Here is a 26,500-nt window from a genome sequence, read left to right as displayed (position 1 = left end):
GTGACTCCTTAAAAATGTATTACAATTTATTAATTAATTATTTAATTACTTATTTATTATTTATCAATTAAAAACGTATGATATTTGTAAAAAAAAATAAACATTGGAAAAACATATATTAATTCATTTAATATTAAATTCTAATATTATTTCTTATCTTTTATATATTAATGATATATTTTTTCTTTTTTTTTTCATATTTGGCCCAAATGTTTGAATACAATAGTAATATTTAGATGCATATTTTAATATTATTTCTTATTTGCTATAATATTTATATATTTTTTTAATTATTTGTAATACATTATATTACATGCATTTTATATTATTTATATGTACTATTCATTTTTTTGTTTTATTTGCTAACAATATAATATATTTTTAATAATATGTCATGTGTTGCAACTCCCTAAAAATGTATTGAAATTTATGAATTAACAGTTGATATTTATAAAAAACAAAAATAAGTAAAATATCTTGTATTTTTTTTAAATACTTTTTAAAATAATAATTAAAATGTGTTCACCCACATGGATTTAAAAAACAGTATTAAAATTAAACTTTTCTTTAAAATATTATTAAAACAGTATAAAATCACATAAAATGTGAATGCAAAGAATATATTTGAACAATGATTTTTCCTTTTTGTTTTTTAATCGTGAACGCTCTTATTTGTAATTGACCCCAAAGTAAGTTATTTTAGTATTATGTATGTACTATTAAAGTATTTATTAATATTTTGAATTAGCTTTTTTATGTTTGTTGTTCATGCTTTTGTCAGTTTTATTCGTTTGTATCTGTCTTTTTAAGTTGAAGTTTTTCATAATTTTTATATTTTATTGTATTTCAAATTGACATCAATTCCATTTCTAATAGTTTTAGTTTTATTTAACAATAACAAGACTGGTAAGCAACAACCCAAGAAATCCTAGCCCCTGCATAGCAAAACCCTTAAAATTATGCATAGCAATATATAATGATTGATTGTTCAATACAAATTCGAACAGGGCTCCAAAGGAAGCATCGTTTCATGTTTATACACATGTTAACTATCAATTCTTCATGTTTATGTATCACCTGAATGTGTAATTAGAGAAGTTGAAAGACGTGCACAAATTTTACCGTCAGGTTGAGAGCCGACAACCAAGAGCAGCGTTTCTGTCAGGCGACACATAAAATGCAGCCTCAGGTGACTGGCATCTCGAGCTAATGTTCCTTGCCTGTATGAAATGTGCCTCCATTCAGCTCCACAAACCCCCTCCAGCGGCATATACGGCTCTAGTATGCATCATTGTTCTTAGATGACAGTTTTAATCAAGGTGACAAGTCTTTGTGTGGTTTCATTAATGGCTGACAGCCGCAGTGCCGTGGCACATGAGGGAAAAAACGCAATGTGCTTCACGGACTATTTCCTTTGCCCCAAAAGCAGAGCGCCGTCTGAGGATTACAACCTGTCACACAAAGACAATTACACTTCAAAAACACTTTATGAGCTCAACCGATAAAGACAAACGCAGAGGCGCCACTTAAGGTGCCCGGAACCCACTGATAGCGTCTGCGCCGCACAGCGGAGTGTTTAAGTTCTACTCTTCGAAGTGTCTATAAGGGGTTTAGGTTTCAAAAATAGTATCTTTTATGTCACAGCGGGGAGTAAAGAGACAGCAAGATTCCTCGGGGACACTTTTAGTGAAACGTAACCAAAAGCTGTGAAACAAAAGCGCTATTGTGTAAGGCTCTATGACATCAGTTTATATACAGTGGTGTAAAAAGTGTTGGCCCCCTTAATGATTTTTTTTTTTTTTGCATGTTTGTCAAACTTTAATGTTTCAGATCATCAAACTTATTTAAATATTAATCAAAGATAACACAAGTAAACACAACATGCAGTTTTTAAATGAAGGTTTTTTTTATGAAGGAAAACAAACCCCACATGGCCCTGTGTGAAAAAGTGAGTTGTCGCTGCACACTTGGGGTAAATTTGGTCGGGAACAAATGAGGAAGAAAGAACAAATGAGGAAGAAAGTAATTGAGATCTATCAGTCTGGAAAAGGTTATAAAGCTGTTTCTAAAGATTTGGGACTTCAGCGAACCACAGTGAGAGCCATTATCCACAAATAAGAAAGAGACTGGGCAAAAATGGCCTTCATGGCAGAGTTCCAAGACGAAAACCGCTGCTGAGCAAAAAGAACATAAAGGCTCGTCTCAGTTTTGCCAGAAAACATCTTGATGATCCCCAAGACTTGTGAAAATACTCTGTGGACTGACGAGACAAAAGTTAAGCTTTTTGGAATGTGTGTGTCCCATTACATCTGCCGTGAAAGTAACACAGCATTTCAGAAAAAGAACATCATACAACAGTAAAATCTGGTGGTGGTAGTGCGATGGTCTGGGGCTTTTTGCTGCTTCTGGACCTGGAAGACTTGCTGTGATCAATGGAACCATGAATTCTGCTGTCTGCCAAAAAATCCTGAAGGACAATGTCCGGCCATCTGTTCGTGACCTCAAGCTGAAGCGAACTTGGGTTCTGCAGCAGGACAATGATCCAAAACACACCAGCAAATCCACCTCTGAATGGCTGAAGAAAAACAAAATGAAGACTTTGGAGGGGCCTAGTCAAAGTCCTGACCTGAATCCTATTGAGATGCTGTGGTATGACCTTAAAAAGGCGGTTCATGCTCGAAAACCCTCCAATGTGGCTGAATTACAACAATTCTGCCAAGATGAGTGGGCCAAAATTCCTGCACAGCGCTGTAACAGACTCATTGCAAGTTATCGCAAACGCTTGATTACAGTTGTTGCTGCTAAGGGTGGCAAACACTGCTAAGTTTAGGGGGCAAACAATTTTTCACACAGGGTCATGTGGGTTTGGATTTCGTTTTCCCTTCATAATAAAACACTTAATTCAAAAATGCATGTTGTGTTTATTTGTGTTATCTTTGATTAATATTTAACTTTGTTTGATGATCTAAAACATTAAAGTGTGACAAACATGCACAAAAAAAAAAAAAAAAAAAAAAATCAGGAAGGGGGCCAACACTTTTTCACACCACTGTATAAATAAATATATATTTATACAACAGTTCTTTCTGGTCCTCGAATCTGATTGGCTGAGAAGAGTGTGATATTCTATTGATATCAGAACTCTAACTGTTTCACCGTTTGTATCACTCTGCTTGTGGTTTTTCTCACAGAGAGTGTCATGGCGGACGCCCAAATCTACTATACATGTAAAAATGTTACTGTTTTTGTGTCACGGAAAGTCATTTTAAGCATTTTTTAGGCAAGAATGTCTTTGTTGTTTTTTCTGTATTTACACACTCATAGTTGTTCGTTATGGCTGTATCCAAAGCAACTTGTAAATGAGAACAATAGAAGCAATGTAACAATACTACTGTACTGTTCAACAGTTTAGGGTCAGGTTTTTTTTTTTTCTTTTTGAAGGAAATTAATATTTTAAGCAATGGTTAGTGTTAAAGTGTTAAATTGATAGAAAGTGATTTCTATTTTAAATAAACACTGTTTTTTTTTTTTTTTTTACTTTTTATTCATCAAAGTATCCTGAAAGAAGTATCAAAAAAGTTTCCAAAAAAAAAAGTATCACAATTGTTTCCAACATAGATAATAAATTAGCATATTAAAATGATTTCTGAAAAATGTGACACTGAAGACTGGATGAAGATTTGAGCTTTTTTTAATTCTGTGTTGTAATATTTCTGGATTTTGTTATAATTGTTTAATTACTTTTTAAGAATCAAAAATAATGTCTAATCTATTGATTCATTTAAAAAAAAAAAATAATTAATTAGAACTTCAACAACAATAGTGCCCAAAATGTTTTGTCTTTTTTAATTTTTTCTGTTTTATGATTTAATATTTTTTTATGAATCAAAAACAGTGGTAATCAAATGACTGAATAAAACTTAATTCGTTTTTTAAAATGTCATCACATGAAATTTAAATAATTGCTTTTCTTTTTTAGCAAACAAAGTGCTGCACAACAGAGCTTTACTTCATCCAAATGAAAATATGGATGAAAAATTAAAGGGTCATATGATGTTTCTACAAAGAACATTATTTTGTGTATTTGGTGTAATGCAATGTGTTTACGTGGTTTGAGGTTAAAAAAACACTATATTTTTTCACATACTGTACATTATTGTTTATATATTTTACAAAGCTCATTGTTCTGAAAAGCGAGGTGTGAGGTGTTGGCCGAATACCTCAAGCGCGTGATGGAAATATGCAACTAGACCAAAACAATAACACCCATTATATACGAGGCATTTGTTGCATCCAGTGGGGACATAACTACAAATTATAATGACTCATACTGTCTTTTTACACGGCGCGACGCAATGCAATGTGTAAAAAGACAGTATAAACATACCACCATATCTGCATTTGTGATCATACTGTAGAAATGACAAACCACAAGCACTGCTCAGATCTCGCGTTTGAATAGTCAGTAGAAAATTCTTAAAATATATAAACGTACTTACAGGCTGTGAGTCAGAAGCACTGACTCTTCCTTGCAGTGTTGGAATTGCCCCCACTTTATAGCCTTAACCCTTTGTGTACAGCTGGTATTTTGGACGGTGTTATTAAAATCTACCCCCACCGTGACGTAGACATGTGGGGGTGTGTTTAAATGAGCCGTTTTAGCAAGAGTCTTAACTTTTATAATAAATATCTCTTTGGGTTTGAGACTTTAAGCTTTGTAATTTTACAGATCTTATATATGCACAAACAGCTTGTAAAACACCAAAGACAAAGGAAAACAAGAAACCGCATCATATCACCCCTTTAAATGATATGTATTAAAAAAATCACGTTTTAATTGACTTTATTATTGTTAAAATTTAGGAAGTAGATTCTATTGTAAAATAGTAACATATTTCTGTCACAATTTCTTCAAGATAAACTTTATTTTGGTGGTTTGTAATGACCTTTTTTGTGTGTTTGACGATAGTTTTGTCAAATAAAATGGTGAAATGCTTGTGAAGTGATTCTTAGAGCAGCTCTGGAGATGAAGTTTGTGTGTTCACAAGCTCATATAGTGAGATGACAGTTGGTAATGAAGACTTTTTACGTTTTTATGTGTTTAACAAGAGTTTTACCAAATGAAATGTTGAAATGCTTGTGAAGTGATACTTAAAGCAGCCCTGGAGATGAAGTTTGTGTACACATGCCCATACAGATGGTTTCAACAACGACATAAACAAACGTTAGTGATGATCCATGCTCACCTTCTCCCCTCCTCTTTTCCACAGACTTACACTGTATGGTGGCAATTCCCCTGAGAAATAAACTGGTTAACATTTACAACTCTGCTCATTTACAACAGACGGGCTGACTGAAAATGCAAATTCATTCTCTGCCAGCAGGGGGTGCTTTTGAAGCGGCAGGAATAGAGGCTTCCTTGGTAACTAGCCAGACCCAGACTGGAAGTCAACTTTGGGTCCAGGCGTGTGCGTCTGATGAAACCGTCTATAGTGAGATAATAGTGTTTGATAATAAAGACCTTTTGTGTTTTTATATGTTTGACGATAGTTTAGCCAGTTGAAATGGTGAAATGCTCATGAAGTGACTCTCAGATCAGCTCTGGAGATGAAGTTTGTGTGTACATGAACACATATAGTAGGACCGCGGTTGGTAATGAAGATCTAATGTGTTTTTTTTTTTGTTTGTTTAACGATAGTTTAGCCGATTTGAAATGGTGAAATGCTTGTGAAGTGACTCTCAGAGCAGCTCTGGAGATGAAGTTTGTGTGTTCATGAGCTCATATAGTGAGAGGTCAGAGGCTGAAATACCACAAGACTCATGTGTGTTTGAGTACTGTACGTGTACACTATTAAAACATTCTTTATTGGAATCTGTGGTTCCAAGAGGAACCTTTAACATCCATGGAACTTTTCCATTTCACAAAAGGTTCTTTATAGTGGAAAAATGGTCTTTATATTATTAAAACGTTCTTCACACTAAGAAAAAAAGGTTCTTTTAACTGTTCACAGAAAGGTGTTTATGGAACATAAATGGTTCTTTAATGGCATTGCTGTGAAAACACCCTTTTAGAACTGTGGCGTTCACCTCAAATATGCAGACTTTATATTTCAATGGCAGTCTTTTTGTGCTTTAATACTCACAAACACTAGTCCAAATCTGCATTTTGACCTACTTATTATTTATTCATCTAAATTTTGTCCAATTCTGTGACATTCTGTTTTATTAAATACCATTTTTATGACTAAACTCTGTTCTCTCTGCATTTTCCGCATTGTAGAAATCATAGGGCCTTGACTGCGTACCAAATGTTTTGCTGAGGTAAAGGTGTGCACAGAGTCACAGATGCTTGTGGTCATCATATGCCTGTTCTACACCACACCTGGACCTCAAGGACAAATGCAGAAATGCAATGGTACATTTATGGCTGGATAATGAAGATTATTTGATTAATAATCAGCACTAAATACTTTAATTCAAAAATTGATTGACAGTCCTCAAAGAATGATATATTTGTGTTTTCACAGCTTCTTTCTTTAGTTCCTTTGAAATAAAAAACGGCTTGATTACTAGGTGATTTGTCCTTGCTTTGGTTGGAATGATATTTTTGATTATGGCATAAAAGATTTGCCACCTTGTGTTTCATAGAGAACTGAACCTTTTCATATTTAGCTTAACAACCCAGTGAAATTAAAACACAAACAGAACTCGCAAGGCTGCTTTGGTCTGTCTTTTCAGCGTACCGAGAAACATTTTCAATTCTGCTCAAGGCAGCCGATTCTGACCTTGTAGATACTGATTCTTTTTCGACACATGTTTCTGCTTTTTTACTGTCATATAAACACTTCAGCAATAGGTTCAGCAGTAGAGCTGCTTTCAAATCACTATCTACAGCTCTTTCCCCATTTTTTTCTTCAAGTTAGGAAATCTAATTTGAATGCAAATGTGTGAGCAGTAGGCGAGAGCGAACGCGCCTTTAAACTATCAATATTTATTGCATCTATTTAAACGACTAGGTTGGTATAACGTAGGATATTTAAAAATGTGTCCGTGGCATGTGTTTGAATTGTAACTGTGGATTATATTAAATGCACTAGTTATGTATTCAAACTCTCAAAGCCGTCAAAAAAAGACATTAACACCAGTCAAGAGCAGATCGCTGTGTATTAACCACATGAAAGCATTTTCTGTCATTCTAATGGTATGCAAACACTGTCCCGGGTGAAAATTGTCTCCGCACCCACTCGCGTCCTCTGGGACGTGTAATGGGAACGAATTGTGTCCTCTTATTTTTCACTAATGTAAAGAAAGCCGTGCACGGCTCTCAAAAGGAGAACGCCAGATGCTGTGAATGCAAAGACTAGCTGATCCTTAAGGCTGTTCTGATCCTCACTCTTAATGTTTGGCATCTTGAAGCTTAAGATTCAGTTGTACTTGTTCGCTAGAGGACGCATGTACAGTGATAGCAGAATTGCACAACCATTACTGAATTATTCTCTGTGTTGAATGTGTGTGTTACTGTAATGTGCTATAAATATTAAACATATACTAATCCACATTTTACTATGCGGCATGCAGGGTGAGACAATTATTTAGCATTTTGAAGTAAAGAACATTCACTTTGAATAGCAATTCAAAATGATGTGCTGTATAAATATTGATAAACTTTTTGCTGTTTAGCATGTAAGTAGAGACTGTTTTATTTGAAATCTCAATCAGTTGCTGTTAAAATAAAAGAAATACTACTCTCGAAGAACAACTCATCATAAAGTGTTATGGATTTTGATACTGAGCAACATTTTATTATTTAATGTGTTAGAGATATACAGTGGTGTGAAAAGTGTTGGCCCCCTTCCTGATTTTAATTTTTTTGCATGTTTGTCACACTTTAGTGTTTCAGATCATCAAACAAATTTAAATATTAATCAAAGATAACACAACATGCATTTTTTTAATGAAGTTTTCTTATTATGAAGGGAAAACAAAATCCAAACCCACATGACCCTGTGTGAAAAAGTGTTTGCCCCCTAAACTTAGCAGTGTTTGCCACCCTTAGCAGCAACAACTGCAATCAAGCATTTGTGATAACTTGCAATGAGTCTGTTACAGCATTGTGCAGGAATTTTGGCCCCCTCATCTTGGCAGAATTGTTGTAGTTCAGCCACATTGGAGGGTTTTCGAGCATGAACCGCCTTTTTAAGGTCAGGCCACAGCATCTCAATAGGATTCAGGTCAGGACTTTGACTAGGCCACTCCAAAGTCTTCATTTTGTTTTTCTTCAGCCATTCAGAGGTGGATTTGCTGGTGTGTTTTGGATCATTGTCCTGCTGCAGAACCCAAGTTCGCTTCAGCTTGAGGTCACAAACAGATGTCCGGACATTGTCCTTCAGGATTTTTTGGTAGACAGCAGAATTCATGGTTCCATTGATCACAGCAAGTCTTCCAGGTCCAGAAGCAGCAAAACAGCTCCAGACATCACACTACCACCACCATATTTTACTGTTGTATGATGTTCTTTTTCTGAAATGCTGTGTTACTTTTACGCCAGATGTAATGTGACACACACCTTCCAAAAAGTTCAACTTTTGTCTCGTCAGTCCACAGAGTATTTTCCCAAAAGTCTTGGGGATCATCAATATGTGTTCTGGCAAAACCGAGACGAGCCTTTATGTTCTTTTTGCTCAGCAGCGGTTTTCGTCTTGGAACTCTGCCATGCAGGCCATTTTTGCCCAGTCTCTTTCTTATGGTGGAGTCATGAACACTGATCTTAACTGAGGCAAGAGAGGCCTGCAGTTCTTTAGATGTTGTTTTGGGGTCTTTTGTGACCTCTTGGATGAGTCGTCGCTGTGCTCTTGGGGTAATTCTGTTCCATGTTTTCGCCATTTGTGGATAATGGCTCTCACTCTGGTTCGCTGGAGTCCCAAAGCTTTAGAAATGGCTTTATAACCTTTTCCAGACTGATAGGTCTCAATTAATTTCTTTCTCATTTGTTCCTGAATGAAAAACACTTTTTCACACAGGGCCATTTGGGTTTGGATTTTGTTTTCCCTTCATAAAAAAAAACCCCTTCATTTAAAAACTGCATTACTTGTGTTATCTTTGATTAATATTTAAATTTGTTTGATGATCTAAAACATTAAAGTGTGACAAACATGCAAAAAAATAAAAAAATCAGGAAGGAGACAAACACTTTTTCACACAGGGCCATGTGGGTTTGGATTTTGTTTTCCTTTTATAAAAAACCCTGTATTTAAAAACTGCATGTTGTGTTTACTTGTGTTATATTTGATTAATATTTAAATTTGTTTGATGATCTGAAACATTAAAGTGTGACAAACATGCAAAAAAAAAAAAAAAATCAGGAAGGGGGCCAACACTTTTTCACACCACTGTAGTTGACCCAGAAATGAAAATTACCCAATGATTTACTCACCCTCAAGTGATCCTTGTATTTGACTTTCTTCTTTCAGACAAATACAGTCAGAGTTATATTAAAAAACTATTTTTGGCTCTTCCAAGCTTTATAATGGCAGTGAATGGCTGTTGAGATTTTGAAGTCCAATAAAGTGCATCCATCCATTATAAAAAGTACTCCACATGGCTACGGGAGATTATTAAAGCCCTACTGAAGTGAATCAATGCGTTTGTGTAAGAAAAATATCCATATTTATAACTTTGTAAGATGTAATCTCTAGCTTCCCCTTACAGTCATATGCGCGTTCACAAGAGAGTGGCGTTCCAACAGATGTTGAAGGATGAAGGCAAACGCGGAAGTGATGAACACAGAAGGACAAAGGAGAGAGAAAAAAACAAAACACCAGTCACAAATTTACGGAGCGGAAAAAATTTGGGGTGGGAGGAAAAAATATTTTTCAACTTTAGCGTTCCCCCCCAAAAAACTTTGTGTTCCCTCACAAAACTTTTGCATTCTTTTGCAGATATTTGAGTTCTCTCACAAAACCAGTTGAGTTCGGACAAATACTTGCTGTTTACTTTGTTTGCTTGCAGTGGTTCAAACAGCTCCGTACGTTCTTGTTTTGAACTTGGACTCAAGTATAAATAAATACAGTCAGTTTTTAGGCTAGTTCAAGGCACGGTTTTGGGACATTATGGCCTCAAAATGGTTTTGCGAGGGAACGCAATTTTTTTTTTGCACACACAAAAAAAATGAAAAATATTTTTCCTCCCACGTCAAATTTTTTTCCTTAAAAAAAAATGTTGTGTTCCCTCGCAAAACTTTTGTGTTCTCTCGCAAAACCAGTTGAGTTCGGACAAACAATTTCTGTTTACTTTACAGCTTGCAGTGGTTCATGCAAAAATTTTGCAAGGGAATTTTTTCCACTCACCCCGATTTTTTTTTCACCACCATGTCTCCTTGGGGGCTCCGTACAAATTAGAAGTACAAAACGAGGATATGTAAAGAAAAATTTTGGAGGATTTCGTTATAAGCCAAGAGGAGACTGGCTTCTCTAAAATTCATAACAATTTGATGTTACTTACTATATGAATGCTGATAAATCAGCTTTTTACCATGTAGTATATACTGTAAGTAGAGTGTTATTTGAAATATCAGCCAGTTGTCGCTCAAATTACATAAATACTATTCTTGAACAACAATTCATCATAAAGTGGTGTGAATTTTGAATACTGACCAACACTGGTCTATTTACTTTGTGTACATAGTGACATTTACTTGAGAACGTCAAGGACTTTCAGTGAAATTAAAAGTACAAAAACAATAAATTTACTCAATAGTAAATACAAGTGTGCTACACTGGAAAAATGGTATAGGACATACAGGTGATGAGCTAAGAGAGATGAATGCACATCAAAGACTGACACGGAAGAGAAGAAATGGTTAAACTAAGTTATTTTTGTTTTCTTGCTGCACAGAATGTATTCTTGCAGCTTCTGGGCCTTGAAAATGTCAGTTGCATTGCTGTCTATGCAGGGTCAGAAAGCTTTTGGATTTCATCAAAAATATCTTAATTTGTATTCAAAGATGAACAAAGGTCTTACGGGTTTGGAATGACATTCGGGTGAGCAATTAATGACAGAATTTTCATTTTTGGATGAACTATCCCTTTAAGTATTGACAGAAATTAGGATCTCTGTTGTTGAAATTAAACTTGTTGAGATCCTCAAACAGTTATTTCACATTTCTTTGAACTGATCGCTGTGGCATTTTCAGGCTTGTTACAAATGAAAACTGTCAGCATCCTCTGCTTAATGCAGTCTGATGTGGCAAAGATTCATTTATAGCACAGAAGCCCCTCTCCTCCGGTCCAAACGTGTCTTTCTACAGCAATTAACTGTGGAAAGGTTGATCTTAGACGCGAGCGGGCAGAGATGTGTCTTTGTCTACAGAACAAACCCACCGCTGTTTCTCTTCAAAGGACGATAGCAGCCTCCCCCAGGCAACGCTGCGAGTTATATGGCGATAAACTTAGCAACTTCCTACCTGGAAAAGTTCGAAATGGAGCTTTACTGTAATTACCGCTTCAGTGATTTCGGTAGTTAGAAATGAGCTTGAGTGGGTGCAAGCTGTTATTCCTAATAAAGAAGAATCTTCAACCTTTTAGTATTCATTTGCATTATTAATATTGACCTTTTATAGAAGAGGATTTAAATCCTACATAACCTGTTGTATCCTAAAGCAGTTTCATAAATGAAATGTATAAATCACGCAACTAATGTGAGAAATAAAATGCAATATTTTAATAAATAATAATAATAAACACTTTACTGTAAGGCTGTATATGTTAACATTAGTATTTATTCTTGATTCTTGATGTTATTTTTTAAATTTGTTTACATTTTTTATTTTTGTTATATATTCATAGTCACAAATGGTACAACTTTGTAAAAAAAAAATTATAAAAAATTAAATACTTTTAGTTTTTTTTTTAAATTCTAGTCACACTTTGTCAGCTTCGCATAAACTAATATTTATGAACTGCTATTGAAACATGGTGTTCATGGTACTTACGTAGGCGGCTCACTAGATTTAGGAACCGAGCACGATGATAAAGCCGAAAACCTTGTTTAACTGACTTTTATATGCATTAGCACTTTTTTCTGTGCTAATTACCTTGACTGTGACTGTAGTTGTTTGGTATAACATGCAGTGTTTAGTACAGATGCGAGTGTATCTCTTCCCACAGATGCTTTTGTTCCGGTTTCGAACATTTCATCGCATGCACAGTGTGGTATGCATTTGTGTCGGCTTACACACGCCGCACCGCTAATGGCTGCCACGGTTTGCGTGTGAAACACAAAAGCCCTCGCTCCCACGCTTAGCGCACTTTTTGTGCGACGCTGGCTGTGCTCGTGTCTGAGGAAAAAGGTGAGATTGTTCTGCTGTGTGATAGCAGAACAAGGCTTGCTTCTGCCAAAATATTGAAAGCCTGTATGAAATGAACAGTAAACAGTGGAAAAGAAAATTTGGCTGTGATGTCTGAAGGCTTCAATGTGGGATTTATTTTCATAAATGCACTTGGCACTGATTGCATTAATATTTTAAAGGCTGCCTAATGTCTTTTAGCTGCGTTATTTGTGATATGAAAGCAAACTTTTGCACATTTAAAAAGTTTCATATTTTGCGGATTTGTCAGACTGAAAGTAAAACTTAATGAAACTTTGTGTGAAGAGGTTTTATTATGCAAAACAGAACAAATACTGCATTTTCTGTAGGAATGCACAATATAGTAGTATCATATTGGTTATAACTAATATTCCAGATATCTAATAACAATAACGATAGATCGGTCATTTGATATCGGATATTTAATTGTGCACCAACTAAATAAAATGAACTCTGAGAGAGTATGGAGCTATGGAATGCTAAAAATAAACCAAGCCCTTGATACCAAGTAATGATAGTTCAGTTGTTTGGTATCGGATATTTAATTGTGCACCAACCAAAAAAATAAATAAATAAAATAAATGAACGCCAAAAATAAATCAAGCCCTTGATACCAAGTAATGATAGTTCACTCATTTGGTATTGGATATTTAATTGAGCACCAACTAAATAAAATGAACTCTTGAGAGAATATAGAGCTATAAAAATGCCAAAAAATTAATGCCAAAAATAAGTCAAGCCGTTGAAACCAAGTAACGATAGTTCAGTCGTTTGATATTGGATATTTAATTGTGCACCAAGTAAATAAAATGAACTCTTGAGAGAATATGGAGCTAGAAAAATGCCAAAAAGGAACGCCAAAAATAAGTCAAGCCATTGAAACCAAATAATGATAGTTCAGTCATTTGGTATTGGATATTTAATTGTGCACCATCTAAATAAAATGAACTCTTGAGAGAATATGGAGCTAGAAAAATGCCAAAAATAAGTCAAGCCGTTTAAACCAAATAATGATAGTTCAGTCATTTGGTATTTAGTATTTGGATTTGAACTCTAAAAGAATATGGAGCTAGAAAAAATAAATAAAAAAAATCGAATAAGCTGCAAATTAAGTCACATTAGTGAAATTTCAGCAAAATCTCACTGGTAAAAACTAAACCAAGCCCTTGAAACCAAGCCCAAACCCTTGAACCCGCTGCAAAATGTATGTGGAAAATCTTTTGCCCTCACAAAATTTGCGATTGCCTGGATTGCTATTTAAATTATTGGATTTTGCCAGTAAACATTCAACAAACAATGGTAAATGTGAGCTCACATTTTGTGGATTACATGAATTAGAAATTTGTTTTTCATTTTTAACATTTGACATGTGGTGTATTTTAGTTTTGAGTTCTGTACATTTGTACACAAAAATCGATGCATTTTTTATTGATTTCAAGTTTTCAGAAATTCAGAACAGCAAATTCAAACATTTGAAACTCAGAAATCATACAAAATCACACACAAACTACGGTAGGCCAGAGTTTAACCTGATAACATCTGTAAGCTTTTGCCAGTGGAACACAGAAACTTGACCTTTGCCCTTGTATTTTTATGAGTCGAGAACATAATTTTGCCTGTCTGTCTTGCCACTGAACTGAAACATTTTTTGCAGTATATGCACACTGCAGCTGCTGAATTCACTGTCAGCACTGAGCTCACAGCTGGCACAATCTGCTAATTTATGTTGCCTTTTAAGCTTGATGGGAAAATGATCAAAAATTTTAATATTAATCATCCAGAATGCTTCTCAGCTCCTGCCATTAAATGAAGCACAACCATTTTCCTTTTTAATTACTATGAAGCATGAAACAAAAAATCTGTTATTTAGTAACTGCACAGCTCTTATTTTGAACTCAAACACAGACTTAAAGAAACGCCGACATCTTAAACCTGATTTCATTAGCTGCTCCACTATTGAGTGATGTGAGATATGGATTGTGTTGTTGTCTGATTATTTTATCGAACAAGTGACATGCCCTGCTGACAATAGACAAGCTGCCGCAGGCGCTGATAAATTGTTTGAGATTGTGATTGTGGTTACCACTGTCGCACACAACAATGTGACTAATGCAACTGCAAACTCCTAATGCCTCGGGCGGATTTGACACCGGGAGCTTTAAATGAGCTTCCTTGCTAGACGTGGCCGCCGACCTATTCAGAGTGCTCTGATTCTGGTGTCACGGCCTGTCTGAATATTTTATAAGTGGCAGGAGGCCTGGAGTGTTGTGGATTCAGAGGTGAATGACATGGCGACGATAATGTAGTGTTTGTTTATGACTTTCAGATGAACTATACTTAGTTGACTCATCACCTGCACAAAAATTTGAAGACTCTGAATCAGCATAGTTACAAATGTGATATTGATTTATGCAACAGTTCAATAAACAGTAAGTTAATATTAAGAAACTTACGTTTAAGACAGAGTATTGCCTGTTTTTGCTCTATTTTGCCAACAAAAATAATTCCAAACACATCCACAGCACTGTTTTGCGTCTCTGAGCAACATGACAGTGTTTCGTTCCTGAATAAATCAACCGTTTAAATGATTCTGTTTAATTGCAATGACTTATTAACAGTAACTTGCTGCCACCTACTGGCGGTTTTAATTTTACATTTAAAGTATCTTTTGAAATATCAGTATTCAACGTTTTATGTTTAAAATATCAAAATATTATTTATGCATTTGTAACTGCAGATTAAAGCATTCCATGTCGCCTCTAAGTTCACTTCCAGAACAAAAATGTACGGATAATGTACTCACCCCCTTGTGATCCAAGATGTTCATGTCTTTCTTTCTTCAGTCGTAAAGAAATTATGTTTTGTTTTTTGAGGTACATTGCAGAATTCCTACATCGCTGTTTTACCATTTTTTGTAAAGGGCGTTTGATCGTCTTTGCACAAGGGTCTGTACTTCTGCAGCAATATGGGATGATTTTGAAGTTGGAGGAGAAAATGAGATGGGGATTTTTCAACATACCCTTACTGTCTTAAACTGACACAGAGCTAGACAAGACGAGCATTTAAGGTTAAAAAGTATATAGATTGTCAGTTTATTGCGAAAATAGCTGATCGTTTCGCTAGATAAGACCCTACTTCCTTGGTTGGGATCGTTTAGAGCCCTTTGAAGCTGCATTTAAACTGCATTTTGGAAGTTCAAACTCACGGGCTCCATTGAAGTCCACTATAAGGAAAGAAATCCTGAAATGTTTTCCTCAAAAAACACAATTTCTTTACGATTGAAGAAAGAAAGTCATTAACATTTTGGATGAACATCTTGGTGCTGTAGGGTCTATTGGAAAGTTTAAGGAAAAATTGTGTAAAAATTATATATAAACACATTATTTAACAAGCAGGTAACCACCAAAGTCAGGTAACTAATCATAAAAATATAGCGTTTATAACTCTTATAGTGCCACCTATCTCCCAGTATGCAAAAAGTTTGTATGCTTCTGTATCTGTTTTACCTTCGTTTAGGAATACAGGCTTTTGGGTACATTTAAAAAAAAAAAAAGGTAAATTATATTTTGGAAAGCGAACCATCATATCTGGGGCCTAGTGACCTATAGTGTTTTTTCAAACCCTTGTGCAAAGTGTTTTGGGGAAATTGTCGCAGATTTGAAATACAAATGGACTGTTTGGCACCACTTTCCAGCAATTTTGCCAGTGGCTCAGTGGATAGGATTGTCGCCTCACAACCAGAATGTCCCTGGTTCAAGTCCTGGCTAAGCCAGGTGGCCTTTCTATCTGACCTTTCCATGTTCTCCCCCTGGATGCTCCAGTTTCTCCCATGGCTAAACCAGGTGGCCTTTCAATGTGGCCTTTCCATGTTCTCCATATCTTGACGTAGGCTTCCTCTGGGTGCTTCGGTTTCTCCCACAATTCAAACACATGCAGCATAGGTGAATCTGGACCATCTGTCCAGGGTGTTTCCCTGCCTACACTCTGAGAAAAAAAACATCCATATATTTTCAAAACCTTGCCCTACATAGGGTCACATGAATCCTGGAGCCTATCCCAACATCTTGGGCCATAATGCTCTCAGAGAAAAAAGGTACAAAAGCTGTCACCAGGGCAGTAGCCTTTAAAAAGGTCCATCTTTGTACCTTATTTACTCCTAAAGGGTGCATATTAGTACCTCCAGTGACAGCTATTGTGCCTCTTTTCTGAGAGTCTCTGAGACTCCCGCGTCCCCTCGACCCTACACAGGACAAGGTTTGGCAAGTAGATGGATGTTTTTATCCAAGGGCAGCAGTGAGATTGTGAGGTTGCATCTTGTTTCCCTTAATAAGCTTCATTCTTAAGTCAGACATGTCATCTGGAAGTGTGCCCCATGAAGACGCCCCGCCAGTAGACATTATTGCCACACAGCATCTCAATTACATGATGATGACTGAATTGATAACAAAGGAAAACAGCCACCATTAAGGACTGCGCTTATCCTTGAAAGGACACCCATTCGGCATAATCACTGGGTGTCTTTGGCGTGAATTGGGCTTCGTGATGGCTTCCTGAGCTGCTCTCGGGATGGGGCCACCACAGCTGTTCATTAAATGGACTGTAGTGGCAAGAGCGCCTATTTGGAGGGGTGCTAGAGTGTTTAACTCAACCCTGAAGTGCTAATGCTGTAATGGAGGGCTTAGAGACAAGATGGAGGGTTATTATAGCCACACTTTACACAGTGCTGTGGCCTGATTCCATATCAAATGCTGCTTGCTGCAAACTCCCTGACAACACGTTAACGGTGAGGAAATAACTTGACCTCAGATAGTTTGTGAGAGGCGGCAGGCACGAGTCTTCCATTAGTGTGACTGTTAGACTGTCTGAGATGTGTTGAGGACCTGATCAGATGTTGACGACATGGCTTGTCACAATTTTCTTGAGATGCGGAAACCGAATTGCTATTGTGTACGTTTTGGTGGATATGACACTGCGGCCGTAGATTTTCAAGTGCAGAGTCGTGCGCTTTCTGAATTGCATTAGGCCGAGTAAATAAGCCGGGACGTGTTTGACATCACCTGGTATTCCCGCAGGCACCTTGGGCAAGGTGACACTATCAGATATCATTTGAATCTAAACACGCTTTCCTCACTCCTCTGAGAAAAACACTGAATCTGTTTGTTGTTTTCTGGTCCCTCAGTATCTAATCTATGTGCGTCCCTGTCCGTCTTATAATGGAATAAGTTTCCGTCGCCACCCTGGTGTTTTCATCCTTCCTTCAGTGCTTTCTGACCTTCTCATGTCCTGTCTTCCTCTTTCTCTCTTTGTCACTCTCTTCTGCTTTCATACTCAATTTCATTCGCAATATCCTATTATCTTCTTTTCTGTCATCCTCCTTTTTCCTATTCATCTTTCTTTTGTCTCCATTGTCACCTTTTTTTCTGTCATTTATTTTCCTCTTATATAATTCCTCTTATCCTTTCCCTTTTCTTTAATTTCCTTTTTCTTTTCCTGTCCTTTCATACCTTTGTTTATTCCATCTTATCCAATTTTTTTCCTATTCCTTTCTCTTCCACTTACTTTTCATTTTGATTTTCTTTCCCTTTCATCCTTTCTCATCCCTATTTCCTCTTATCATTTTTTTCTTCTAATTTCTTACTCTTTCTACGTTCCTTTTATCCCTTTCCTTCATTTATTTTATCCAATCCAATTAATTTCCTTTCCCTTTCCTTTTTCATCCCACCCCTTCTTCCTTTACATTTCTTCATAAATATTTATTCTCCCAATTCATATACATATACATACATTTTCCTTTTATCCCTTTCTTTCCCTTCATTTATTTTATCCAATTAATTTCCTGTCCTTTTTCATCACACTCCTTTCTTCCTTTACATTTTTTCCTAAAATATTTTTCCCCAATATCCAACTTTCCTTTCCTTTCCTTTCCTTTCCTTTCCTTTCCTTTCCTTTCCTTTCCTTTCCTTTCCTTTCCTTTCCTTTCCTTTCCTTTCCTTTCCTTTCCTTTCCTTTCCTTTCCTTTATTGTATTCAATTAATTTCCTTTCCCTTTTCTTTTTCATCACACTCCTTTCTTCTTTTACATTTCCTCTTAATTTTTTCCCAATTCCAATCCAACTTTCCTTACCTTTCCTTTCCTTTCCTTTCCTTTCCTTTCCTTTCCTTCATTTATTTTATTCAATTAATTTCCTTTCCTTTTCTTTTTCATCACACTCCTTTTTTCTTTTACATTTCCTCTTAATTTTTTCCCAATTCCAATCCAACTTTCCTTTTCTTTCCTTTCCTTTCCTTTCCTTTCCTTTCCTTTCCTTTCCTTTCCTTTCCTTTCCTTTCCTTTCCTTTCCTATTTCCTTTCCTTTCCTTTCCTTCATTTATTTTATTCAATTAACTTCCTTTCCCTTTTCTTTTTCATCACACTCCTTTCTTCTTTTACATTTCCTCTTATTTTTTTCCCAATTCCAATCCAACTTTCCATTGCTTTCCTTTCCTTCATTTCCTTTCTCTTTTCTTTTTCATCCTATTCCAATTTTTCTTTACATTTCCTCTTAATTTTCCCCCCAATTTTAATCCAACTTTCCTTTTTTTCCTTTCTTTCCTCTCATTTTATGTAATCTCATTCAATTGTCCTTTCCCTTTCCTTCCCTTTCATCCCATCTCTTCCTTTATTTTCCTCTAATCCAATCTCTTTCCTTTCCTCACTCTCTCCATCGTTCATTCATTCTCCTCTTATTCTTTATCATTTTCTCTCTCTCCTGTCACTTCCTGGTTTTCTTTCTCTCAGGCGGTGTGTGTATTGCTCAATCTCTGAAGATCCCCAGAGAGCCCAGACCGGGAGAATTCGACAAGATCATCCTGCGGCTTCTGGAGACACCCAACGCTCGTGCCGTCGTCATGTTTGCCAATGAAGATGACATCAGGTGTCTTTATCAATAGATGTATTTCCTTCCTCCTGTTGACAGATGTTTATTTATTAAATAATAATAATGATAATCTGTCCTGGTAATATGCTGGAAAAAAGAACTGGCCTAAGTTGACCTAGACATTTAGTTTGCTTCCTTTTTTGTATCTATGGATAAATTTAGAAGTTCTTAAGTTTTTCAATTGATTTTCTTCATATTGTTAACCGTTTTTAAAGTATAATAGGCTATAATAGTTACTTCACAGCTATTAACTGTAATTTGCTAGTCAGTGGTGGGACATTCTCATTCTAAGACACTTCTTACAAAAATATTTTTCTAAATCTCACCAACCTGAAACTTTTTAACGGTAGTGCATTTGGTCCTTTGACTTGGGAAAGAATATTTGAAATATGTGGAAACTTTTAGAAGTAGACTTGCATTTAGGTGGCCTAGAAGTTAATAAATGCATTGGAAATACACTAAGAAGACCAATTTTTACATCATAGGGTCTTTAAGTCAGATGTGCTGAAAAGCTACCAATTTTGGACAAACCACAGTATTTAACTGGGACTTTCACAGAGTCAAATTGAAGATGATGCAGTCGAGCTGTAAGTATTGCTCTTAGGAGAAAACCTTAAAAAACAGGTGAAGTCAGCTATTTCCTATAATGTGCAGCCTAAGGCCTGGAGAACTCATTTTAACATAATACACTTTTTAGTAATTTTTAGTTTGGAATTTTCTTGTACCTGTAGCACAGGATCAAATCACGTCCCCATATTCCCGAGAGCCGTTGCCCTTCTAAGCCTATTACGTGATGTCCTTTGGATTCTTGCCTATTACGTCGATGACTGGTCCGTTGAGGACCAATTTTCAATTCAGAGTGTTCTAACAGAGCTCAGAAATTATGAACAAATTAGGCCTGCTTGAAGGACGTACCGATGAAGTCAAAAGTGTACATACACCTTGCGGAATCTGCAAAATGTCAATTATTTTACCAAAATAAGAGGGATCATACAAAATGTGTGCTGTTTTTTATTTAGTACTGACTTGAATAAGACTTTTTCATATGAAAGACGTTTACATCTAGTCCACAAGAGAAAATAATAGTTGAAAAATGACCCCTTTCAAAAGTTTACATACACTTGATTCTTAATACTGTGTTGTTACCTGAATGATCCACAGCTGTGTTTTTTTTTTTTTTTGTCCTGAACAGTTAAACTGCCCGCTGTTCTTCAGAAAAATACTTCCGGTCTCACAGATTTTTAGTTTTTTTCATCATTTTTGTGTATTTGAACCCTTTCCAATAATGACTGTATGATTTTGAGATCTTTTCACACTGAGGGACTAATATGCGACTATTACAGAACACTCACTGATGCACCAGAATAAATGTATGCGTTAAGAGCCGGGGATTGAAAACTTTTGAACAGAATGAAGATGTGTAAATTTTCTTATTTTGCCTAAATATCTTTTTTTTTATTTAGTACTGCCCTTCAGAAGCTACAGAATATACATACATGTTCCCCAGAAAACAAAATAAGTTAAATTTACCCTGATTTTCAGATGTTCAAAAGTTTTCACCTCCTTGCTCTTAATGCATTGTTTTTCCTTCTGAAACATTCAGTGATTGTTTGAGCCTTCTTTAATAGATGCATATGAGTCCCTCAGTTGTCCTCAGTGTGAAAAGATTTATGTTCCTCACTGGCCTACATGTGAATGCCTATTTTGTTTGCTCATCTTTCAGACGTGTCTTGGACGCTGCAAAGCGCAACAACCAAACAGGTCACTTCCTGTGGGTGGGATCGGACAGCTGGGGCTCTAAAATATCTCCCGTCGTCCAGCAAGAAAGCGTGGCAGAAGGTGCCATTACCATACTTCCAAAAAGAGCATCCATAGAAGGTAAAGGTTCCTCCAGTATATCAATTCTGAATTAATATTTCTCTTGCAATTCCAATCCAATTCCCAATGCTTTCATACTTTTTTTTAGCATTTGACAGATACTTCAAAAGCCGCTCCTTGTCCAACAACCGAAGGAACGTTTGGTTTGCAGAGTTCTGGGAGGAGAACTTCGGATGCAAGTTAGGGATGCACGGCAAGCGTCCTGGCAGCCCCAAGAAGTGCACTGGTATGAAGGTTTTGCATTACTGTCTCTCAACCTGGTTTAGAAATTACACTGTTGCTGAAAGAGTTCTGCTGTGCCTGGGAGGCAAAGCAGTCCATCACGCTGACATCGGATTGGACCTCTTTGAGGATTCTGTGTTTATCGTGGATGAGAAGATCAATGGGGACATCAGGCTCAAGAGATTGTTTAGTTAGGAACTGGTAATTCCTTAAGTAAACAGAAGAGTCTTACTGATGTCCACACATGTGCATGCTAACATGAGCGCACACACACACACACACACACACACACACACACAGGAGGTCAAAATCTTTCCATCTTCACAATCTGATGTTCCTTCTAAGCTCTGATTGATTTACTTGGCTAGTTGGGTTGTTTAAGCAAAGCTTAGCCTTTATTTAATCAGGTCTACATTTATGGCTGCTGTGATATGTATGTTTGCAAAAAAGATCTTTAGCTGGGTTTCCATCGAAGACATTGTTGAATAAAGCCATTATTTTTGTTTTCTTTGCGCACAAAAGGTATTCTTGTAGCTTCATAAAATTCAGGTTGAAGCACTGATGTCACATGGACTATTTTAATGATATCCTTACTATGTTTCTAGGCCTTAAAAGTTTCAGATGTGTTGCTGTCTATGCAGGGTCAGAAAGTTCTCGGATTTCATCAAAAATATATATTCTTTAGATTATCTGCATTTAAACAGGCAAACATGGCGACAGTTTTGCTCTTGTTTCCTCTTTTCACTTAATTCTGCTTATCTCCTGTATGTACCTCTTCTGTACACCTACATAGCGCAGATGGACATTTGGGGTCCTTTTATGAAAGCGCAGTTATTGTTCTGGCACGGTGATTTGACATAATGAGAATAATTACATAGCTGTGCATGCGGCACATGGCTGTCTCTCTTGCTCTCTCGCGCTCTGTTTCTGAATGATCTGTAAGGAGATGCTCAGACTACGCTTCACTGCAGATGGATGCCTCTGTCAACAGCGCGCTGGCAGAAATGCTGATTACCATCATCTATTCCTTAAAGAAGTACGAAGAGGGAGAGCTATTAAGCCATGACAAAAAGATGCTCTTTTTGTCACATAACAAAAACAGACGCCGAGAGAGATCCCAGCTGTCAGGGGCCAAGGAAATGTAGATTTGAATAGAAGCAATGAAGATGCCCGAAGACACATACATAAGCACGCAAATACACCATTACATCAGTTTCTAAGTATTCGAATGCCACAAAACAACATGAAGTGGCATTAGCAGTGGAGTTAACTATCAAATGTAACATTTGTAAGAGGAACAAAATATTCAATCATAATGTAGGATGAAATTAAATTTTACCAAGAGATGAATACCAAGAGATTCGGGGGTGTGCTCTTTTGGACTATTAAACAACAACCCAGAACAACTTTGCTAGTAAGCAACAGCCTAGAACATCCCAGCAGTCATCTATCAACTCCCTAGCTACCACCCAGAACACCCTAGCAACCACATAGCAACTCCTTGGCAACAATCCAGAACACTCTAGCAACCACATATAAATGTTGTCTGAGCCCTTTTGACTCTGGCGAGTAAGCAACAACCTAGAACACCCTAGCAACTCCCTTGCTTCCACCCAGAACACATAGCAATTCTTTAGCAACCACCTAGAACACCCTAACAACCACATAGAAATGTTCTTTAAGGCTCTTGACCTTGGCTAGTAAGCAACAACCCAGAACACCTTAGTAACTCCCTAGCTAATACCCAGAACACCCTATCAACCACATAAAAATGTTGTCTGAGCCTCTTGACTTTGGCTAGTAAGAGACAACCCAGAACACACTAGCGATTCCTTAGCAACCACCCAGAACACCCTAGCAACTAAATAGAATGTTGTCTGAGCCTCTTGACTTTGGCTAGTAAGTGACAACCCAGAACCCCTATAGCAACCACATATAAATGTTGTTTGAGGCTTTTGATCTTAACTAATAAGCAACAACCCAGAACACCCTGGCAATTCCTTAGCAACCACCCAGAACACCCTAGCAACCACATAGAGATGTTATTTGAGGCTCTTGCATTTAGTTAGTAAGCAACAACCCGGAACACCCAACTCCCTAGCTACCACCCAGAACATCCTAGCAGTGATCTAGCAACTCTGCATGTTGTCTGTGAGATATGCATCTGCATCTTTCAGTAGCTCTAGTCTTCTTTGTGTTTTTATAGCTGTGAGAGGGTCAAAAGGGCCAATTCCAATTCAAGTCACATGATGGTGATGCACCACTGATTCTGTTTCAGCACATCTCCCAGGCAGCCTCATAGACAAGCAATTGTGAATCCGAGCACTCAACGCCATAGTGTTATATTTAGTAGAGCAGTGATGCTTTCCTGTCTGAGCTGTTAGCGGAGGTAGCAAGCCATGAGAATGCATCAGTTCACTTTAGGGGATCTCTGTCATGGCATTCACTTAAGCTATATTCTGATTTAGACTTCATAAACTCTCCATGCACTCAGTTCAGAAAGAAAATAGACTGTACTGGAAGAAAACATCAAAGTGGATAAACTGGCATCTCTTTGATGCTCATTGCAAGAGAAACATGTGCAGCGTAGCAGTTAAATATGATGTCTGATGGGGAGATGGCTGTTAGATACAGTCTGATTGCATTTGTGCTCGCTGTATAAATAAATGCCTAGTGGTTAAAGAGCGTTGAGCCATATCTCAGGACTAGAATATCATAGAGATATGCCAAGCTACACCCTAGCAACTGCATAGCAACAAACTAAAAAACACACAACACCTTAGCAACTGCATAGCAACAAACTAAAAAAACACACAACACCCTAGTAACTGCATGGCAACAAACTAAAAAACACAAAACACCCTAGCACCTGCATAGCAACAAACTAAAAAACACAAAACACCCTAGTAAGAACATAGCAACAAACTAAAAAACACAGAACACACTAGCAACCACATAGCAACAAGCTAAAAAAACGCAGAACACATAACACCCTAAAAACTGCATAGCAACAAACTGAAAAACACAAAACACCCTAGTAAGGACATTGGGACAAACTAAAAAACACAGAACACACTAGCAACCACATAGCAACAAGCTAAAAAAACACAGAACACATAACACCCTAAAAATTGCATAGCAACAAACTGAAAAACACAAAACACCCTAGTAAGAACATTGGGACAAACTAAAAAACACAGAACACACTAGCAACCACATAGCAACAAGCTAAAAAAACACAGAACACATAACACCCTAAAAACTGCATAGCAACAAACTGAAAAACACAGAACACCCTAGCAACTTCATAGCAACAAACTGAAAAACACAGAACACCCTAGCAACTGCATAGCAATGAACCAAAAAAAACACAGAACACCCTAAGAACTGCATAGCAACAAACTGAAAAAACAGAACACCCTAGCAACTGCACAGCAACAAACTAAAAAACACACAACACACTAGCACATGCATGGCAACAAATTAAAAAACACATAACGCCTTAGTAACCACATAGCAACAAACTAAAAAACACAGAACTCCCTAGTAACCACATAGAAACAAACTAAAGAACACAGAACACCCTAGAAAATGCATAGCAGCATATATATATATATATATATATATATATATATATATATATATATATATATATATATATATATATATATATATATATATAAAAACAGAACATTCTAACTACACAGCAACAACCTAAAAACACAGAACACCTTGGCAAGTGCACGGCAACAAACTAAAAAAACACACAACACCCTAGCAACTGCATAGCAACAGACTAAAACACACAGAACACCCTAGAAACTGCATAGCAGCATATAAAAAACCAGAACATCCTAACTACTCGGCAACAACCTAAAAAATACAGAACACCTTGGCAAGTGCACGGCAACAAACTAAAAAAACACACAACACCCTAGCAACTGCATGACAACAAACTAAAAAAACAAACAAACAAACAACACCCTAGCAACTGCATGGCAACAAACTAAAAAACACATAACACCCTAGCAACTGCGTGACAACAAGCTAAAAAAAAAACACAACACCCTAGCAACCGCATAGCAATGCCCCGGCAACTACCCACAGCCTAGCATTGAAGCAGCGACTGTTGGATAGGCAAGCGCTACTTACATTCCAGTTAGAAAATATAAAAGTCTACTTAATTTATAGTCACATCCGTTCCAGTTGACTTGGACGCAATTAGCATTACACATCCAAAATTTCTTTGTCCTGAGAAGTACATTTTGCTGACTACAGCATCTTCCAGACAGAAAAAGTTAAGACGAGAGTGATCTTCCGTTTATTCTGACTGTTCATAAGACAAGCACTTCAGGCTAAATCCCACGGAAAGATGTCAGGCAAATGAAACTGGATTTACAAAGTGTGCGACGATGGGTTTGCTGGAGGACAGCGAATAAGCAAAATCTCTGGACTCAGCTTGCCTGCTGAAGAAGGCGTATTTTGACTAGTAAGGAATTGAGTTTGAAAGCGGCCCGTGTGTGTAAGACTTATCTGTGGGATTGAGGCAGGCAGCGGCGGTCTGAATTGATTTTATGATCAGCCAGAGATTGAGGTTTGGTGGAGCCGGTGAGGCAGCTTTTATCAGAGCCGCTCTGCAAAGTAATCAAACAGCTGACTCGGCAACACTTGTGGCCAGTGTTCACCTGTGTGTATGTGAAGAGCAAAGAGAGCTCCATGAATATAAAATTAACCCTGTTGAAGTGCTGATATTACACGCTTTGCTTTCACATGTTGCAGTGTCTGTAAGGCAGATGTGTCTCCATGTATTGATGTCTGTGGTTGTGGGATACATCTAATGTGTCCTACATGTTGCATCAGACCTGGCAGGGAAGCTAATGGAGTTTGATTTTGTATTCCGTTACATTCGCTTCTTACGTGATGTGTGTTCTATAAATTGTGGTAGTGAATGTTTCTGAGAAGGATTCCTGTGTACAAACCAATTGTGGGAGATTTGCCTTTTAAAGGAGCAGGGATAATTCTTGAATTCAAAGCAACATGGAATCCAAATCGACCCCATTTATGTGAAGGGATAGTTCACCCAAAAATGAAAATTACGCATCAAGCCATCCTAGGTGTAT

At 37.0% G+C, this 26,500-nt stretch overlaps 1 protein-coding gene across 1 annotated transcript in view; it reads left to right on the top strand.

The window, feature by feature from the left end:
* grm8b (glutamate receptor, metabotropic 8b) overlaps positions 1 to 26,500 on the top strand; it is a 250,482-nt gene that overhangs the window by 165,799 nt on the left and 58,183 nt on the right. The window contains exons 3-5 of the mRNA XM_073831290.1: positions 19,142 to 19,277; positions 21,004 to 21,158; positions 21,247 to 21,384. Of these exons, the coding sequence (XP_073687391.1) occupies positions 19,142 to 19,277; positions 21,004 to 21,158; positions 21,247 to 21,384 (429 nt within the window). The remainder of the gene's footprint in view (positions 1 to 19,141; positions 19,278 to 21,003; positions 21,159 to 21,246; positions 21,385 to 26,500) is intronic.

Source organism: Garra rufa, chromosome 25 (genome assembly GCF_049309525.1).
Source record: "Garra rufa chromosome 25, GarRuf1.0, whole genome shotgun sequence".
Lineage (NCBI taxonomy): Eukaryota > Metazoa > Chordata > Actinopteri > Cypriniformes > Cyprinidae > Garra > Garra rufa.
The sequence above is the reverse complement of the archived record's forward strand: the minus strand, read 5'-3'. Positions and strand labels throughout refer to the sequence as shown.